The 21,043-nt window shown below is 42.1% G+C and overlaps 1 protein-coding gene across 6 annotated transcripts in view; it reads right to left on the bottom strand.

Annotated features, from left to right (window-relative positions):
- Positions 1-320: 320 nt before the first annotated feature.
- The window catches only part of TCF7L2 (transcription factor 7 like 2), a 170,619-nt gene continuing 149,896 nt past the window's right edge, over positions 321-21,043 (bottom strand). The window contains exons 8-14 of one of the 6 annotated variants that reach the window (XM_036385953.2): positions 15,550-15,690; positions 14,773-14,932; positions 13,934-14,041; positions 9,093-9,141; positions 8,500-8,550; positions 7,267-7,339; positions 321-1,669 (exon numbers count right to left, since the gene is read on the bottom strand). In XM_036385953.2, coding sequence (XP_036241846.1) covers positions 1,240-1,669; positions 7,267-7,339; positions 8,500-8,550; positions 9,093-9,141; positions 13,934-14,041; positions 14,773-14,932; positions 15,550-15,690 — 1,012 coding nt within the window. In that variant the 3' untranslated portion in view covers positions 321-1,239. Of the gene's footprint in view, positions 1,670-6,590; positions 6,665-7,266; positions 7,340-8,499; positions 8,551-9,092; positions 9,142-13,933; positions 14,042-14,772; positions 14,933-15,549; positions 15,691-21,043 lie in introns of those variants that run through there. The other 5 variants (XM_036385954.2, XM_036385956.1, XM_036385955.2 and 2 more) reach the window with 5 other exon arrangements.

Raw genomic sequence — 21,043 nt, 5'->3', positions numbered from 1 at the left:
GAGAATTTTGGCACATAAAAATTTTGCACACAGCCTACAGTCCTAATGTCGCAGGGGATTCAGCTGCAGTTCTGAACGGGAGACACTTGGACCTTGCTATTTTTCAAACAGCATTGCTAAAAATTCCCTTGCTAAATTTTCAAGTCTTTTTGAGTGTAATGGCTTTTAAAGCAATTTTATTCTTTACACTATTGATCCTTGAAAAAAATGCATCTGCGAATGTCCATTTGGTGGCAACCGTATTTCATATAGCAAAAAAAAAAAAAAAAAAAAAAAAAAAAAAAAAAATCATGAAAACAAATCAAAAACAAAATCCTGGAAAAAATATATATATACACATTTATATATAAACTTAAAAACCTTGTACAAATGAGTTGTTATATATAAGATGCTTACACTAAAGGAAAAAAAAAACCCCTTTATACAATGTTTCGAGAAAAAAGTAAAAGAAGAAAAAAACATTTAAAAAGGGACAACATACAGATACAACAAGCAATTTCTAAAGCAATAAATACTACTGGTCCAATAGCGTTGTGATACTTTTAATTGTTGAGTAGCGTCCCCTCCCCCAAAAAGAACAACACCATGGAACAAGGTATATTAACACATTTTTTTAACCCTTTGTTTCTGTACATTTAAACAATAACAAGTAACATCACAATAAAGGTTGTTTCACACAAGGAAGAAAAAAAAAAGAAGTAGTAGCGGCACCGCATTCGTTGTGCCCTTAAAGGTTTAAAAACCAGATGTAAAATGATTGGTTCGCAAGCTCGTATTTAATACAAATAATAAAGAACCAATGCCTCTGGCAAGGGCTGCTTCAAAATTGCTTCTTTTTTTTTTTTAATTTTTAAAATCAGTCTTTAAAACTAAGCTATTGGAACTACATAACAATTATGTATATATATATATTTTTTAAACGCTACAAAGACTTTAAACAGCTGTTGATAAAAATTTTGGCAGAATCATGAGGCTTTTCTCATCTACATATTTAAAAAGGAGAAATTGAAATAAGAATGGGTCAAATATTGACCAATGAACTCGATAAAACATCAACTAATGTAGCCACATGGCACAAATTAAAAATGAAACCGAGAAACGACGACAAACAGCGGACGACAACAAGGAGAAGAAAAAAAAAATAAAGAAAAGGAAAAAAAAAAAACCAAACCAAAACCCTAAATACCAACAGAATTCAATCCCCCCGAAAGGAAACCGAAAGGGCTAACGAGGCTAAAGCTATTCTAAGGACTTCGTTACAAGGGAGAGCGGCTGGGGCTGTGTCCCCGGCAGCGAGCTGTGGGAATGCAAGGAGGACGTCGAGGGCTGTGCGAGGGATGCGGCTGCGGCCGGCGGGAGGGCGGCCGGCGGGTGGTCCAGGGCCCCGTTGGGGCAGCTGGCGGCGGGCAGGGCGCCGGGCTTGCTCGCGGCGCTCTCAGCGAGCACGAGCGAGGATGGCGGCGGCATCATCACCAGGTGCGCCAGCGGGTCGGGCTTCAATGACAGCGAGAGGGGTTGCGTTTGTTCAGTCTGTGGTTTCGAGTCTCTGGAGGGGGAGGCGAGCATGGCGGGGGAGGACGGAGGAGAGTCTAGTAAGCTTCCATCTGAAGAGGGTGGGCTGACGCAGCTGCCTTCACCTTGTATGTAGCGAACGCACTTTTTTTTTCTCCTAGAAACAGGGAGAGAGTTATCCATGAATAAAGGGCAGAGACGCTGATAGAGACAGTCATCTACAGCAAAGAGCCATCAGTCAGCTACTCTGGGCTCTGCATGGGTGGCATCCTGGCCCCACGTGCCATCCTGGGGGTCTGGCAGGGTGTCCTTGGCACCAAACCCGCTGGGGAACCTCCCCTCGGCTAACAGATTTGGAAAGGATTCACCAATTAATTGTCTCTTCATCCCTCTCCTCTTCAGGCCGCCTCCTTTCCTTATTTTCATAATCAGAAAACCAGATAAATGGGTTTTGGAGCCCACTGTTCTAATCTACAAACTTTCCTACATGTGAAAAAAAATATTAAAAAGTAATTTAATCCTCCTAAAATAAAAACCCTTGATAGCTGACGGTATCTCAAGATGTCCCATAACACTGTCCAACTCAATGGGGCTATAGCTACACCTGCATCACCTGTGGTCTCGTACGATGCCCTGCCCTTGGGAGGCAAGATCAGCTGCAAACTACTGCTCATTGCTTTCTCCTCTGTTAAGAACCACACCAAATCCAGAAATGTCAGTCAGACAGAAGGGATATATAACAGAGAGAACAAGAAAGAGGGGAAATAAAAACAAAACGAACAAACAAAGCAAACAGAAGAAAAAAACAGGAAAAGAACAGGAAAAACAGAGTATGATCCAAAATAACAAGAATAACTGGTTGTATGGCCTGCAGGTTGTGGCTTTAAATCGACTCAGTTTTAGTTTTTGTTTTAGGGGAGAATAGTAGATTTGGGAAGCTGCTTGTCTGCATTTTGGGGATTTTCCTCTGAGAGGCCATCCATGTAACTCCAGAGTGGGATCCAATTTCAGTAGGTGAAGAGCACGACGACAGGTACAAAGGTGAGGAGCAACATGGATCTTAATTTCACACCAGGGTATGTGAGAGTCTCGCAAGAGCCGCTCATCTTCAAATAAATAAATGACCCGACAGAGATCTTTTCTCCTCCCTCTGTCCACTGGATAATGTAAAGGAGCAATGAAAACAGATGACAGTTTCACACCATCTCTCTTGCCAAGTATGTGCAAGACAATTCTAGCAGCAGGACAGAAGTAATGAGGCAAACAACCACAGTATCTGGCAGAATGATGTCCAGTGGCCACCTTGACCCTAAGCATGCTGGCTCTTCAGCCCTCCGATCCACAATCACACTTCCCATGGGAAGTGCTGAAGTGCTGTCACACAGCCCAAGGCATAGGACAAAGCCGGTCTGGAGCAGCTCTGCCACGAGAACTTTGGATGCTCAGCTAAGCTGCACAAAGCCACCAACGTGAAGGAGGAGGTTGCTCTCCCTCTCCAGTGGATACATCACCCCAGCTCTGCAACTCCATCAGAGGGAGTGCCTGAGCGTGGCACAGCAGTTGAGTGTCACCAGGGGACATTCCCCACTCCGGAGGTGCCCCAGATCCCCTGCTGGTCACCAGTGTTCTCCCCTAGGTATGGCATTTGACTAGGTTAAACCAAGCTCCACCCTCGAGGCAATGAGATGCTTCTCATTTGCAAAGGAGACCACACTACCTTGATCCTGGAGTTAAAACTATCATCTCCCATAGCCAGGAAGGGAACAACAAACCCAGTACCCCATCTTTCACCAGCTTCAGTGAGGGAACAGTGCTGTGACATCCCTTCCTCCAGAGACTCAGGTCTGCTCTCAGATTCTGCTCCATGTGCCACATGGCAAGGTAAGGGGTTAGGGCTATTAGAGTTTTAACCACGTTAGCCTGCAGATCAATACATGCTAAAAACTAAAGACAACCATGCAACTTAAATGTTAAAAAGAAAGAAAGAAAGATAGAAGACAGCAAGTGAAGGCTGTAAACCATGCTTTATTAGAGCAACGTTAAAAGACAGGAAAAAATTAATTTGGTGGGCTCAAAACAGACCTTGTTAATTCTTCTACCATCAAAAAACAACACTGGAGATCTCTGGCTCTTGGCTAAGGACAGTTCTGCTGTTCTCTCTCCCCTCTCCTCTCACTACTTCCTACTTCAGCTGTGCAACACTACCAGGGCCACAGCTCCTGTTTGGACCTTCTGTACAGCTCCAGCAAGACAGTCAAGCTCCACAAAGCTCACCAATCCTACTTGTGTGGAAAGATGAGTTCTTACAATCTGGAGACTGCAGGACTCCCTCTCTATCCCCAAAGTGAAATTACTTGCAAGCAGAGACCCAAGCTCTGCCTGCCTCATTGATGGGGGTCCAAAAGTCCTTTAACTGGACTGCTCTGAACCTACAGGGCAGTAAATTACTTAACTGGAGGCACTTTGAATCTAGTATGCCAGCATTTCAAATTTTTTTTAATATTATTTAGGTTCTGTGGCCTGAAAGAAACAGCTCCCATGGCAAAGCAGCTTTAGACCAGATTTACCTGACTTTCTGACACTGCAGAGCTAACAACCTTTAAAAAAAAAAACCCATTGCTCTGCTACCTGAAGTAATTTTCCTTTGACTAGGATTAAGGGAGCATATTGCTTCTTTTGCCAAACTCTTTAATAGTGTGGCCACTCAGGAGTCTGAAAATAATATTTACTTAAATCATGATGGCTCATGGTTGGAGATATTTCTGCAATCTATGCCAATCGCACCACGGTTACCGGTGGTCATGTACCTGTCAGGGTTAAGTGGGACAAATGGTCCAGAGGGCAAACCCCCAAACCATGCAAGCCTAATTTTAGCAGACGTGAAGACCACCAGGCAGCTCTGGTGAGGGGGAGTAAGCGAAAATCTAAGGAACTACTTGTGCCTCAGTTTTGCTCTCCAAAAGGCTGGAACAAAAGTACTACATATTGCCCCCTCAGAAGCACTAATGAGGATTATTCACTTGTGCATTGCTCTGAAAGTGTTAACTTGCTACATCAGTAGAGCAAACACAGCAGACCTGAACCCACTTTTGCTGCTTTTGAAACTAGCCCTGGAACAGCATCAGGAAACCTGTAAAGCTGCAATTGCCATGAGTGAAAGCCACAAAAGAGTGCAAGGCTTTATTCAGTTGCTGTGGACAAAGATGTCTCAGTTTTCACTACAGTAGCAAACTGCACATCTTTAGCACCTACCTAAGGTGTGCAACAAAATGCTACCATGCTAGCAAATGCAATGTTATAACGGTTAGGACCAGAACTAGGAGATAAATGCTCTAATACCTAGTGGTAAAATGCCTCCATGCATGAAAAAACAAAACAAAACAAGAAACCAAACCAAAACAAAAAGAAAAGCAGCTGACTCTGAATCACTAAGTCCAGACCTATAGCTGTACCACTGAAGTTGTCCCTGATGCACTGAAAAGACTTCTGACCAAAATCTGGTAAAAGTTAAGAGAGGGTTTATGCTTCACATGTAACCTAAGCACTGTACAGACCAAATAAAAAGTTTCCTTGCTGATAAAATGTAGTTTTAAAAGTACGTTGCTTACTTAAGCAGCCAGGAAAAGATAAAGCAACACAAACATGATGTGCCCCCAGTTCTGGTACTTGGCATGCAGAGCCTGACATGCTTCACATACTCTATCTCTAGACTACACAAATATCTGCTGATAGTGTGCAGCAAAGTAACCACAGAATAGAGCCTAACTAAACACAGCACTGCAGTCCTTGGCTAGCATGAGCCTCCTGACACAGTGAAGTAGCTACTCAGCTCTTCTGGACTGAACCCTTCTCCCTTCGAGCACTACAAACCTGCTGCTTTCCCAGCTTGTTTAACACGCGTCCTGGTACTGATACCTAACCCCCAGCACCCCATAATACAGTGCCTCAAATGGGACAACATACAACCTGCAGAAGGCATTTCTGGTGCCTCCTCTGGTACACTGACACAAACCACCACCCTCAATCCTGGACACTAAGCACAGACAAGACTGCGTGCATACACAAAATACGATGGACGTCTGAGCTACATTCTAAATGAGATGGAGCACATGGGACTGGCATGAGTAAGAGGGGAAAATGTGGGAGAGGAATCACTACACACAGAGTGTGGTTTGGGTTGAAATACCTACCATCATAATATTCCAAATTCAAAGACTGCTTGTATCAGAATAAAGAAACAACAAATTTAACCAAATGCGATCATATAAGGAAAAAGGAATGAGAAAAGAACTACTCGGTATCCCTCCACCAAGAAAGAAGTACGTACTGAGTTACACATGGAATTAAAACTCCAGTAGAACATGGGCTGCCTGGAATTTGGGCTCTCTGATGTCTTTCATCTCCTTTTAATGCTGGAAACTGTGCTACTAAAGTTGTAATTAGTTTTGTCTAGAGCTCAGACGTTTACAGCTCACTTGTTGGGATAAAATTTAAGAAAAAAAAAATTTGGGATTAGGAAAAAAGATTTCAGATAATTAAAAAAATATATATCTACATAAACCTTACAGAGGCAAAGTAGCCAACAGGTGTAGCTGTTTTAATATTTCAGATGATACCAAAAGAATGAATACAATATAAGCTGTAAACACTGGCTTTTACATCTCTAATAACGAGAAAAACACTAGTACTGCAGATCTCAGAACCTTTTTAAAAAGCCTCTGCAGGCAGGGGACACAGACCCAAATGAAAGACAAAATATAAATGTCCAGCTAAACATTAATTTTGCTGACAATCTGGAAAAAATAACCAAAAAAAAAGCCAAAAAATTGCCAGCTTTAAGGACTTTGAGTTTTCTTGTTCCCAGTTCTACCACCAGGGAGAGGTTATTGGTAAAGAAAGAGAGAAAATGGCATTAAATTAGCAAGAAATTCCAAAGATCAAAGATTATTAGCAATTGATGCTGTGGGAGAGAGAAAGGTGGGGAGTGGGGAAAAAAGATTAAAAAAATAAAATCACACAAATGCACTAAGAGGACAGATTGCTTTTATTTCCCCAAAGGCCTAATGGGTAGTTTTATACCTGCATGGTTTGCACCATAAACTCTGTCGGTCAAGCCCGAACAATGCCCGACACTTCTTTGGAGTATTTGCATCTGTTAGCATAAGGTAAACACAAAAAATACAACACAATGGTGGATAGAGCTCATTTGGTCTGCGTCATCCAGCTACAGCTACGTTCAGCTTGCAATCACCTCCGCTTTATTTGGTAATCTCCCCTCGTACCAAGGGCAGGAAGGAAAACAGGACTTTCACAATGAGCCAAAGGAAAACCAAAAAAAAAAATCTCCGACACAGCCACGAGCCTGTGTGGTGTGGGTACCGCACTCAGTGCCGCGTTATCAAGGGCTTTGGGAGCCACTGTCCTTGGGTGGAGGCTTGGAAGGCAGGAGCGTGGTTGAGCCACGGATCAGATGGGCTTAAGGTTGATGCTGTTTTACAGTGGGTTTTTGGCTAGCAGCAGCAAAGGGGAAGGCAAAAAAAAAAAAAAAAACAACCAACCAACCAACAAAGGGAAAAAAAAAAAAAAAGCAAAACCCTTTCAGAGAGATGATTACTGATGGCAGTGTCCCACTCCCTTGTGTCTTCTAGATCACAACACAGAGCTACAAAGCAACAAGGCAGGAAAAAAAAGGGGAAAGTACCAAATAAACCAGCTGCAAATCAGCCATAGCGAGTCTGGGAAAACTATACACACCTGCAGGGGCCGCACCAGTTATTCTGTTGATCAAGGCCAAAGCGCGCTCGGCATTTCTTAGGAGCGCTCAGGTCTGAATGAGTTCAAGAAAAGCGAGCAGAAAAGGGAGAGAGGAAAAAAAGAAAAGGGGAGAGGGGGGAGTGAGAGAGAGAGAGAGAGAGAGAGGAAGAGAGAAAAGGGGAGAAAAAAGAGAAAGGTAAAAATAAGGAAAAAATAAAAATAAAAAAGGGAATAAAAATCAATGTCCTTGTTATTAATTGCAAATATTGACTTTCGATTTAAAAGTTAAAAAAAAGTGATAATTACATTTTTATTCAACTCTTGAGATTAGCTGTTGCAATTAAAGCTGCAGTATCCCTTTATAAAGGACTGTTTCTTTCCCTTTTAAGAGAGCAGGTAGAGGAAAGGCTTTATGGTTGGTCTAGCAGGATGTTTCAGGCAAGATTGATTTGGGCTGGGGTTTCTTTTTTCTTTTTTTTTTTTTTTGGGGGGGGGGAAGGAAGAAAAGAAGCTGAGTATGGAAGTTAGATCCTGAACATGCTTTTTTCTTCAACTCAGATACAAAATAAGAGAAAAAAAAAAGAAAGGAAAAAAAAGAAATTATATCTCCTGGGATAATGCAGCTTTTGGAATAACATTCAATTTACTTGTTTTCATTAATTTGTATTTAAAAGAATGGATAAGAATAAGCAGACTGCGGAATGAGCATGTTAGTATCAGCCAGAAAATAAAATGTAAAGCATGGCAAGGTGCTGAGTTAGTACAGCTAGTGAATTGCAATGAACAGGCTTGAGCAGAAAGGAAAAAAAAAAGATCCAAAACTAAAATAATAATAAAAAAATGCGTATGCATGCTAATGTGAGAAGACTTAGTGGGAGCCATGAAAAATGCCATTAGATTAAGGAGGTTCATTACTGACTTGCTTCCATTCTTTATCAGTCTCTTTAAAGAAATACTGCATATTCAATTTGCACAGTTAGTACAACTCTTGCGTTATTTTTACTGTATTACTGTTTTAATAGCAATTGTTACAAAAACAAAAAACAAAATTAAAAAATACTATCAAACATAATAGATATAAAGATATATAGATAATAAATACTATCAAAACGTGTGGATGGTATTTTTTTCTTAATGTCATAAGTGTTTAATGTTAAAATCTATAATGGCAGGAAAAAAAAATTAAAAAGCAGTTTATAAACTATTTTAAATGACTCAAAATGACGTTAGCACCTGTAATCGGAGGAAGTGAAAGGCAAGGATTTAGGAAACATTCGCTGTGTTCTGAAAAAAAAGAACAAATTATACAAAGGCTTCAAAAAAACTAAGTTAGGGCTTCTTCAAGATCGACTATGAGATTGCCTATGCAGTATTTCTAATTTCCTATATAGAATGGCAAACCTCCTTAATTTAAGATGGGTGCGATTTACCACTGTAAGGCATGCATCAGGACATCCAGGGACAGCCCAAATTAACAGCGCACGCACACGGACACGCACACACGCACGCGCAGGAAGCGCACGGCTGATAAACCACGGCACAGGCATTACAGCTACGGCTCTGCGCTACAGCCTCGGCAGCCACGCGGACAAACCCGGCCGTGCCGCGCGAGGAGGAGGCTCTGACATGCAATGGCTGGGTTACTAGGTTTAGAAGGGCGGTAACGCGGGAATTATTGGAGTGCATTTAAAAAAAAAAAAATGCTGTCTAGCATAGGGACTGGCTCCCCTGAGGCCAGGAGACCTGTGCCCACCTCCCCCCTACCTACAAGGGTCACACCAGGACTGCCACACTTCCACTAAGCAAGAGGTTTAGACTTTACTTACCATTGGTCTCTCCTGGCTGCTTATCCCTTTTCCTCTTCTTCTTCTTTCCCTGCAGAAAACATACACAAAGGAGAAGGATTAGAATTAAGCCCCAAAGAAGTGTCCTTGCAAGAGGGCACGGAGTAATGAGGCTGCAGCTGGAGCAGGAAGCTCCCAGGGGGGGACACTGAAGTGTGATGCTGGCTCACCCCCTGTGCAGGGAACTTTGGATGGCCCCAGGGAGATGCTGCACCCCAGGACTGACTCTGCCTGCCTACCCTGTGAATTTTCAGACAGCCTCACTGCTGTCCACCCAGTGCAAACACCCACCAAGGCCATGGGCAGCTGGGGGGGTGGGGGCAGAAGGATTTGCAAGATGCTGCTTTTGAGCTAAGATCATCATGAAGCCAAAAACGTCTCACATGTGTACACTCCTGCATGCAGAAGTTTCAGGAATCATCTGTGGTCATGTATTGGTGGGGCAGAGAGGGGAAGGAGAGGGAGAATAGAGAGGGGAGAGTGAGGTCAGACTGAGCCTCTGGAGTTCCTCAGCACCAAATCCCAAGCATTCAAGCAGACAAGGAAGCCCACAGTAATGAGTGTATCCTAATCTGCAGTTTTATAGTTCCACTGACAACCTAGAAAGCAATGCCAGGACAAGGAAAAAAAATCCAGACATAGCCAAGACCCTTCCCACATTTTGTCCTATCACAAGGAAACAGCCAGTAATATTTTGCTAAACTCTATCCCTTTCCCAAATGCTGTATCACAAGATGATGAAATTTGTTACAGTTTTTGACTGTAGGGGGAAAAGCCTATTCTGTTTCTCTCCAGCAGTGTGGGAGAGGACAACTGGGAGCCCAGCTTCTGTAAAAAAACAGTAATTGCTTTCCAATAGAAAAAAATATGAAGTAATAAGCACAGCTCAAAAGAGAAAAGCTATTTTTCCAAGAAAACTCCTCTAACACTGAGGTACAGGGTTTAGCAGACTAGTACAACAAGGCCAGTGTAGGCAACAGAGTAATTTCATTTTCACAGCTCTCCAAATGCTAAAAGCAACAACTTTTGGGCCAGCAATGTCAGCTGTGAACAGCACAAGAATTCCTGGCTTTGAAGACATGGTAGCAAGTGCAGCTGGTGAGAAGACCTCAGAGCAGCAGTCCCTTGTGGTCAAGGGGCAACAAACATATCTTGGAAGAAGGAATCTCACAGAACTTTTGAAGGGTTGGATGTGTCTGGGAAAGCCAAGAGGTTCTCCCACACAGTGGGCATCTTTCTCAGTAGATGGATTCCAGATACATGGTTAAGATGGACTTCAGTGTGGCACATCCACACTTGGGATGCTCTCTATGATAGATTTCCTGGAATGTATTAGTAAAAAATTCCCCCAATGTGAATGTAGGACATTGATCTGTCATTGTCCTGTTTTTCCTCCACAAAGCTGGCCTTGTGGCACAGGGTTTCTGCACTCATTCCCCATGCTTGCTCAGCATTGTAAACTACCATCCTGTTGTCCAGGCTGTTCCAGGTTTATGAGATCTTTCTGGAGATGGAAAAAGCAGTGTGAACTGCCCACCTCAAAGGAACTTTAAACAGGCACATAATCCTGCAGCCTTGATGCTGATGACAAATAATCTCTGACAACTCTTGGGGTAATTTTTTGGAATATGAAAGTTGTCAGTTGCTAGAGCAGCCATCAGTCTAACATGACAGGCAGATAAAGGCAGACAAGCATTGCTCCTAAAGCTCCTTGAGAACAGAATAGGGAAAAGCATGGTATCTTGAAATCCATGTATCACATAAGATGCAAGAGGCTCAGACTCTGCTCCATCTATATTGATCTAGATTGACAGTAACTCTGCAAAAATCAGTGAATTTTTTCCAGCTTTCAACAACATAACCAAAACCAGACAATTGTCTCAAGATCATAAGCCTGACTTTTATTTAATCTCAAGGAGGCCACTGGCATAATTAACAGACTGCATCTGTGGCAAATTTGCCTAATTTTTCAGTACATTTGGGAATTCAAGGGCTATTTCAATTTGAGACCTTATAACTTCTTCACTCGAGGGCCAGCCAGAACAAAGGTCAGGAGTCACCTGCCTTTCACAAGCTCTTCAAGCCAGGTATTAAAGTACTGTAATGCCATTAGGGAGCAATCTGTTAAAAACAGCTGATCTACAGGAATGTCAGCCAGGGACCAGGAATTTCTTGTTCTTTTTCAACACAAGCTTTTAAAACTCTTTCTTCCTAACAAAGAATGGACAGGTGTCACATCAACTTCTTTACGCCCTTTTCAAAGCATCAGGGAGAAGAATAATCTGGTTTGCTTGTTCAATTTCTGGGCTACAAGAGGATATTAGACTATGTAGCTAAATTAATATATGGATTTAAGGAAATAACTGAAATAACTGTGGCAGCAGTTTTTCAAGTGCTCTGCAGAAGGCACCATTTTTTCTTTGCCTAAGATTATTCTCCCAAGACTTGAGCAGGTTGTAACATTTTCTGTCGTCATACTACACAAATTTTTATGCTGCACGTAAATATGGATTAAATACCTGCTAACAATTTTGGTAGCTCCCTCTCCAGAACCAAACCAACATGGGCTTTGAGAGGTCTGCAGAGTTCTTTGGTACTAATTTTCTAAACAAGCAGTGGGTGAGGTGACTGGACCCTTACATACTTCTGAGTCCAGCACTCAGCACTGCTAAACATCTCACATTAGATCTCAGGAAGAGCCAACGTGCCTTGTGACACCAACAAGCCATGAGGCTGAAAGCTGCATTTCCTGAATGCACTGCTCCTGTCTCTGAAGACTTGGGCTATAGCTGGCCTTATCCCTGAGCCTGATGTGAGGTGTTTAACAATTTAACCACTTCAAGCAGCCCAAAGTCGCTCCCCTGCTAGATGTGTGAAAGGCTCAAGACCCTACAAACGGCTGAGGGAGGAGGGGCACTCAGGAGAGCTGTGAATGGACCAGGAGAGGAGACATAAATAAATCCTGCAGATGATGCAAAGGTACCACGCTCTCCTCAGGCAGGAAGGTTCCCCCTGAAGGTCACCTGGGGGTACAGCATCAAGCCGCTGGGAAAGCACCGGCTTTCTCATCCTGTCCTTTTTAGCTTGAGAAGAAAGGGTTTCTCAGTGTTCACACAGTGAGGACAAAAGTAAAAGGTCCTAAACACTGAGGCTTTGTACATGCCCATCTGTCGGTGGCACAGTCACTGCGCAGAATGAGCATTCCCAAAACCTCAGTCGAGCCTAGACTCCCTTTTGAACACCCAAGACGATAATACTGCACAGTGCTGAGCAACTACCTCGAGCCTATGGTCTGACAGCCTCAGGCCAGACTGTGCTGAAAAGGGAAGGAAAATGTGCTAAGCAGGAGCTGTGCCTCATCAGGCTTAAAAAGCTCTCCTCTGAGGAGCACAGGATTAAGAATATTCTGAACTGGAAGGACAATTGAGCATGCGCAGGTGTACCTGTAATGACCAAGGAGGGAGAGCTGAGACCAGTGGGAAGAAAAGATGATCAAGAAAACAGAAGGATTTGAAAAAGTGTCCTTAAGTACATATTGCTAAATAAGTGAGCATGTGTATTCTTCACCACTGAAATCGCAGAAGAGTGTAAAGAGCTGCTGCTGCTTCTCCTGGCTTCACTGCAGACTCTAAACTGGCTTCCTCCCACCCATACATACAAAAATGCAGATTCACAGAGGCAAGTACTGTCATATACAGTAAAATAGAATATTTATGGTAAAACAGGCAGTGATTATGATGAGGATGGAAAAGACAGACTTCAGCAAAACTGTAAGGTGAAGTCAAAACTGGCATCAATCTTAAGAGCTGTTGGTCCCCAAATCTGCAGGGAAGTGTGACTAGAAGGCAGAGAACAGGGTTTATTACAGAGTTACAGACCTTGAGAGTTTTAGGTGATTTTTATTTAACTTAAAAAAAAAAAAAAACAAGATGCTGCTATAATCCTATTTAAAAGGGTTTAGAGCTCTCACCAATCCACAAATCTGTCAAGAATTTATGGGCTTAGGCTTGCAAACACTTATTACCATCTGCACTGCTTACCCTTCATGGAAGGAGCTATTTAGTACTAGGGGTTATAAAGCTGCCCTTATGCTTTTTAACAGACAAAAAATACTAGCACTTTTAGCTCAAAAACAGGTTTTCTGAAAAGTAGAAGGAGGAATCAATTTTAAATAATCCATTAATTGATCATGAATCCTAATACACTTTTTAAAAAATTAGAGGGGTAGGGGGAAAAAATAGGTAATATGGGCATGAAAAAGAAAACATAAACAAAATACACAACTACAGAGTGTGAAATTATTAATTTAACCCCACTTGAGAGTAAGACTTTCAAAAATACAATGCTTTTGGTTTTGCCAGTCCTTCTCTGAAGCTAGGATAAGTCATTCTTCCACTTTCCACTACACTCTCACACACATAAGCACAAGACACTAATTATTTATCTCTTTTGGTGGAAAGGAGAGGAGCATACAAGGGGCATTTTAAATTTCATTTTAAAAAATGAAATTCAAAATGACCAGCAAGCCAAACAGCATTTCCAGATGCTGGTAAAAGTGAAGGGAAGACTTTTTTCACAGAGCTCTACTGTTATCCTCAAATTCGAACCCCATACTAGTCCCAGCCAGGGAGCTTCATCCAAGTGGGAATTACCCTCCAATAGTTTCAGTATCTCCGAGGGAAGCGCCTGTTGTTGTTACCAGATTGGGGTCCCGAGACTTTCCACGCAGTGCTTGTGTGCAATGTGTGGCTGTAGCTCAGCAAGTCACACAGACATTTCTACAAGCTCTACTACTACAAGTTTCTACCTAAATAGGAACCTACATAGTTATCCCGTGCAGACCAGCCCGGGTACAGCTGCATGTGAAGCTGTCGCTCCTTCCTTGCTAGTTCATAGTATTTCGCTTGCTCTTCTCTGGATAACGCGTGCCACTGGGGTGGAGAAAAGACAAAAAGACAAAATAAAAAGCACTAGTGGTTGGGGGTTTTTTAAGCATGTTAACAGCAAAGTGTGTTATTTATACATATAGCTACAGTTAGAATCGATTTTCATAAAAAAAGAGATAAAAACAGATGATCTGGCATGCTGACATTCGTATTTTATTTACAGCTCTAGATTATAACTGCAATTAAATCAACTGAACCACAACTAATCATTTACATGCACTCAACCCCTTTGTCTCCTGTTGAGAGAGGAGAATTAAGAAATCTAAACAAAAACAGACAGCAGGGGAGATGATCCAGAAGCTGAACCACTCATTCTGAGCCAGAACTCAGTTCCAGCTTTGGAGGTGTCTCCCCCACTGTCACTTCCTCTCCTCTTCTAGCTCTCACAGGTGCTAATACTGGTACTGTACTCAAAGGTTTTTCATTTCCCATTTACTTTTCTGCCTATCTTAGGCCAAAATAAAAATCTTAAGATTTTTTCATCAACCAGTCATGGAAATGATACTGAAATAACACCACTATTAATCAATTCCTCCTCTTCCCCATGAATGACCCCACTGGCAAGAAGAGCCTGAGAAAACTAAAAAAACAAATCAAGGCCTTTGGTTTAGCAATTCCCCTATTCATTTTCACAATGGCAGAAAAACACAGTGATTCAGAAAGTGTGAATCCAACCAAGTTTCAGGCCCTGCTTGTGCCTGTCTCTTGTTACCTACCCTTCGACCGAGGATTTGGTTGATGGCTGCGCTCTCTTTCAATGTGCATTCTGCTACAACTTTTGCTCTCATTTCCTTCATATACAACATAAATGCATTAAGAGGTTTCTTTATGTGTGGCTTCTTTTTCTCTTCTTCTTTTTTGGAGTCCTGATGTTTTCTGAAGAGCAAAGATAGAACAGACAGAGACCTCACAGTGAGAACCCCTTGTCAGTTTATTAAATTAATCCCCTCAATTTCTCTAGCATTAATCTCTAGGAAGAGGACCAGAAGGTTCTCTAGACCCTTCACCCTGGCTGCTGTATGGCAACAGTCTTAAAACCAGTATAAGAAAACTCACCTCATGTTTATGCAACATCACCAAGTACCCTCTGAGCCCCTACAAGGATCTTGGAAGGACATGGGCTCCCGAAAAATGGGCTCAGAGGGAGAGCTTGAGCGTCACAGTAGAGGAAATAATTACACCTCTTTATCAATGGGCTCTCATCAGTTCAAACCTAAACTTGAAACCAGCCCTCTGCAGCTTTGAAGAAGCCATTTATACTTAGTGGTGCATCTGTTATCTCAAGGCTTCAAACTAGACACTGAGTAATAGAGAAACTGGTCAAGAAACTTGAATCTCAATCAAGAAAATTCCACTTCCTTGTTGAAACAGGTGAAATTAGTAACTACTTGCCTATGACATTTCACAGCAAAAACATCACAAACCCAAGCCTTTTTACAAGCCACACATGCTTTGAGTATCCCAAAGAGAAGACAGGGGAAGAAACAACTTACGAGCTGTGGAGTGAGCCGACGTCGCTCTGGGAAGATTCCTGTTTGACTGTTGGTGTGACTATGGCCGGATGAGGAATTCCAGTTGTGTGTAAACTATGGTGTGGCGGGACCATGTGTGGAGGAAACCTAGAGGAGAGAAAGCTGTGTAAATTGTCAGAATAAAAATGAATGAATGGGGAGGGATGTGTACACACATTTAAAAAAAAAAAAAAAAAACTGGCATATAACAAGCACATGACAGCTAGACAAAGCATATGAAAGCTGGCAGCATTAATTAGCAATAAATTAAACATAATGACTCTTCTAATGTCATTAAAGCCAATCTTCCCCTTCATTATCATTACTGACACGAGACATCATGATTTTTAACATTAACAAAAGGCGAATTCAACTGGATGAACTTGCATGAAGGTGGAATTTCAGCTACCTGAAACAAAATCCACCAGTTCATTTCTTTGCTGAGAAATTATGTGTGGCAGCCAAGGAATCAATTTTTATAGTTTTGAATCATGTTGTGAATTTAGGATGACATCTTTTATTCTATATTGACAGCAAAATAAAATATTAATGCCAACACATTCTAGATGCATTTTTGATAATACTTATAGACGTCTCATTAGCTACATTTTGTTGATGGAGCAAAAGAAAATATTTATTTGTGTCTAATAAATCTCTGAGCCATACTGCTTTAACAGAAGGTGGAAGATTGTGGAATTTTTGATCCATTTAAGTAACCTAGAAAGGCTTTAACAATCTAGCCTTTCTAAAGAGAAAAAAATGTTGTCAGCTTTATGGTTTATGGTCATATACATGGACAGATCCCAGTCCTGCAAGTGGATTCAGAGGGATATGCAATCCTTCTGCATGAATCTAATTGCTTGGTCGGGATCACAGCACAAACACGGCACAATCATTCAGACTTTTTATATTTTATGAAATATAAAATAAATTAACAAAATTCTCAATGAACAAAAATGAACAAAATTCTCAAAAGCAGGATTGACTTATATCATTGTTTCTCAACAATCTCAGAAAGGCTTTGCAGTAAATAAAGAAAGCACAGCATGACTGACTGCCTTCCCCCACTGAAGTCAACAGGTTTCCAAGGAATGTGTTCTAGCCTAAAATTATGTTTCTGAAGTAGCTTTCCTCAAAATGCCAAAATTAAAGTGATCTGGCAAGGGCTTTTCTCACTGCAAATCCCCACTCTCATCCCAGATTTTGAACAATCTGATCCAACTAAAATAACCCAAGATTATGGAACACTCAATGGGATAAATAATTATTTCTTCTATCATCAATATACAACGATTTTTTCCTATCCAAAGGATTTAAAGTGGGGTGATATAGCATGGATATCATCGTGTATAAGCATCAGAAATACAGTGGAGTTATCTTTTTCTTTCCCTCTGATAAATTCCAATACCAAGTTTAACAATCCCATCCCCTGTGACTGCCTAGACATTCTCTGCACTCACAAGATGACACAGAAGTACTTTCATGAACAAGAGCACTGTCCACTACAAGCTCTGAGGATCTTTTGTCTATCAGCTGGTAGTACTCAGGGTGATTAGACAGAACTATTTTGTCTTTGAAGGCAGTGGTGGGAAGAGCAAGGACTCACAGGGAGAATGTGAAATTGTTCAAGTTGTAGAGAATTGCAGTTCTTCATGAACAAAGGCACGGAGAGAAGGGAGGCAGGAAGGTGGGATGGCAAGGGAAGAGGAGAATGGGCAGCAAAATGGTCATTCCTACTTCTGCTAAAGACTCACGGACACAAATCGCCAAGTGGGTTGTCCAAGTGCCTTCCCACTCTCTGACAAAAGTAGCTGGGAGAGAAGCACACATTTGAGGATATGCTTTGGTTCATGGCAGGTCAGAACAGAAGACAATGTCGAGGCTGCAAAGGAGACTGGCATCCTTGTCCCAGTTCTGCCACAGAACTGCTTACCATCAGCAAGATACAAACTGGGCCTTTGTATTACTTTTTTTCTGTTCTTTCTCTACTTCCACGTGTATGTATTTTGATTGGACATATCTAAAATTTGTTCACAAAGCACCTGGGACCTCCAGACATGGTACAATGCAAATAAAAACTGGCAGTATGAACTGGATTTTTTAAAAAAATAACTAACAAACATGATCAAATATAAAAACAGTGGTTAAAAAATGACCTTGCTGAACACAGTCTAAGCACAGTGATAAAAGGTTGAGGCACATCCTATCAAGGGACTGTCCTAGGCAAGACCCAGTGTTTCAGAGAGGACCATGCTGCTGGGGCTGGCTAGGCAAGAGACAAAGGGACAATGAAGGATGGAGATGAAAAGCCTTCCTTCAGAATGCAGGCAGGAAGAACTCTGCTGGTCTGACATGAGGGCTCAGCATGAAGTGCAGTGGGCATGTACCAGCAGGGAGAAAATCTAAGTGCAGAGCACAGCATGCCCACATTGTGTGAAAGCCTGAAGGATGGCAAAGCCTCCACTGACCTCAGCTGGGATATTTTACTCACTGGGCTCTAACCTCCAGAGACAGCAGCCTTCATCAACAGGCAGCTGCAGCTCAGTGGTTATTTTCAGGGTTGCAGTTTCCATGAGGAAGTGCTGTGTTCATTACCAATGACCATTCACTTTTTCATACTGAATCTGTCCAATTCACAAGGCTGCCTATTGGACTTACACACCCCTTCCTATATATGAGGGGTATAAAAACATGCTCCAGACCCAAAATTGCTCCCACATTCCCATGGACTTCCATTGGTGGGATGAGGGTTCACCCCAAGATCTGAGTGCCTGCTCATTTCCATGCAGACAGCCACTCAAGTGGCAATATGAGCAGGGGAAGGGTGTTAATTTTTAACTTCCTGGCTACGCTCCAACTTCAGTAATTACATTCAGCAAAAGTGAATTTCCCCTGAAATTTCAATTACAGAAGGTATTTTCCACTGCCACCACTTAACTGCTGTGCAGTGTTTGTCTGGTGTAATTCTGCTAAATTATTTCCTGATTTCCTCTCACAGCAGTTGTTTTTTTCAAAGTGGGTCCACTGTTTGCCCATCACTCAGTTAGCCCTGTCTCCTTTTACCTTAAAGGCATATTGCAGAGGGGTAATGAAGGATCAAGAGATCTTACAGGCATACTACAGGCATACAACCTGAGTGTGGCAAGGCTACAAGCAACAACTAAGAGTTGTAACTGGTTAAAGACACTACCTTAACAGTCTAAACCATTTATGAAAAATCACCCATTAACCTTTTATAAACTATTCATAAGCACACTTAAACTAATAAACAGCAATTTCTAAGCTTAGGGAACTAAAGGTTGGGAAGCACTACAGGCCCCAAAGATCTACACCATAATGCTGGCAAAGATGGGAACTATTTCTGAAGGCAGGCTCTGGAAAATTGTGGATGGAGGGGTGAGGTTTGAGATCTGTGCTGACTTCAGTGCTGGGGCACAGCCAGCACAGCAAAGGCAAGATTTGCAGCAGGGGCTTGCAGCAGGGCCCTGCAGGGCAGTTGCCCAGGGCCAGCACGTCTGGAGGCCAGCATGGGCACCAATCTCCTGACCACACCAGACACCTGGGCAAGGGCTGTCCCCCTGCTGAGCCCAGGATGACACAGGAAAACATACATGAAACCACGTGTGAGAGCACAGAGCGTGTTCCCATCTAGGGGAAACCAGAGGAGAAGTTTCTGGGCTGAAACAAAGGGTAAACACCTAAAATCAATTCATCCCCCTGCACGTGTGCCCAAGCACGTGCGCACGTACGGGCTTCTGTCAGAGACAAAAAGAAAGGCTCCCTGTGTATGTGCACACCCCTCACCTTCGCCTAAGACATTCACCAGATTTTTTTCTCTAGACAAGTATTCCATGAATTGCAATAAACAGCCTAAAAATTCTAAGCAGCTCATTATATACTACTGTCTCCTTTTATGGCTCCAAGCCAGAATATAATGATGAGTCTTAACTTGTTAAGGACAACTAATTTTTTGTTCCTGGCTGTCTCAGGGGCTTCTCTCTTACTCACTCTCACTTTACTTCACTGTTGACATGTTTCTGTTAACTGGATGTCATCTGCCTGCCTTGATTTTATGCACAAGCAGTGGGATGCATTTTTCTGTGCAACAATTCTGCTTTGAGTTGCATTAGATTTGTCATTATTCTCTCATTTTCCCCTTGCACTTGTAACATTTCATCTATTCCTGCCTTATTTTTTGAGCCACGGTGCACCCACATTATGGTTTATACATGATCTTGCTCCCTTTGAAGCCGGCAGATTTCAGAGCCAGCCCTCGTCAGGAGAAGTGCCTGCTACCAATTTAGCAGGCTGAGGGCCCCGAGCTCCAACAACTCAATCTAAAGGGGGTCACAGGGTGGCACAAGCGAGTGTCAGCAAGTGCTGTTTAATTGCCAATCTAGGCTTCTCCATGGTGTTTAAAGTATAATGACCCATCACTTAATTCTGAGAAGTCCTGGCCCTGCTGCTGAATGGAATGAATATCAAAGGATGTGCTAGAACAGGGCAAGGAGCCTACATTTCCTATAACTGCCATAAGTATAATAGACCTCTACTTCTGTCGTCCCATTACCACAATAATGTATTTAATTTGCTGTGTACTCTTTTTAACTAGATACCTTTCATAAAGTCTATCTTGGGAATATAGCCCCCCCTGCTTCCACATCTCCCCCCTCCCTCAAATGACTAGCCTCTCTAATAATAATTAAACTAAATCAAGCTCTACTTTGCCTCACACCATGCCTGCAAGTCTTTTATAGATATTAAAAAAGATTAAATAGGGGGAGGGAACCATTGTTTAAATTTGCAGCTCTCTCCCCAGCCTAGTATTTTTTTTTGTTCTGGGACTACCCTTTTTTTTTTAAAGTTGATTTTCCAGTTATCTATTTGCTGGACCAGCATTTTAATTTAAATTTTTAGGTTTTTGTTTACTTATCTAAAGCACACATCACACTGTTTTCCCACCCATTCATTCACAAGCCCTAGGTACTGATTTCCACTTCTCAATGAGGTGTGCTTCCCCCCAGCCCTCACCAGTCTTTTCCTCCTTAGATCATCTATGCACCAGTGCTCACATATTAAACTGCAGAGATGGAGAGGAAGGGACAGAGCAGAGAAGAGATGTGGAACCTTGCTATGTAATGCATGCTAATTTAATTATGTGCCATCATCAAAATGGATTAGCTGTTTCAGCCCATCAGGAAAGTCTAAACTTCCACCGATTTAATTAACCAGGCTGAAAATCAGATGAACAGAAAATAAAACTATCATTAGGAGCAATTACTGATTACTTAAACATAGTGCTGCCAACCAGTTTGTAAATAAAACTAGCAGCCCCTGGAAAATTAGATGGAATTAATTGGAGGTAGGGAGGGGGAGAAATATATACTTCTAAAGCTTTTGAGGGTCAGGCAGGCCCTTTTATGTTGACTATTAGTGTTTGGAGCTTTGGGAGGGGAAAACAGCACAATAACCTTCC

Source organism: Molothrus ater, chromosome 8 (genome assembly GCF_012460135.2).
Source record: "Molothrus ater isolate BHLD 08-10-18 breed brown headed cowbird chromosome 8, BPBGC_Mater_1.1, whole genome shotgun sequence".
NCBI classification, from domain to species: Eukaryota; Metazoa; Chordata; class Aves; order Passeriformes; family Icteridae; genus Molothrus; species Molothrus ater.
The sequence above is the reverse complement of the archived record's forward strand: the minus strand, read 5'-3'. Positions and strand labels throughout refer to the sequence as shown.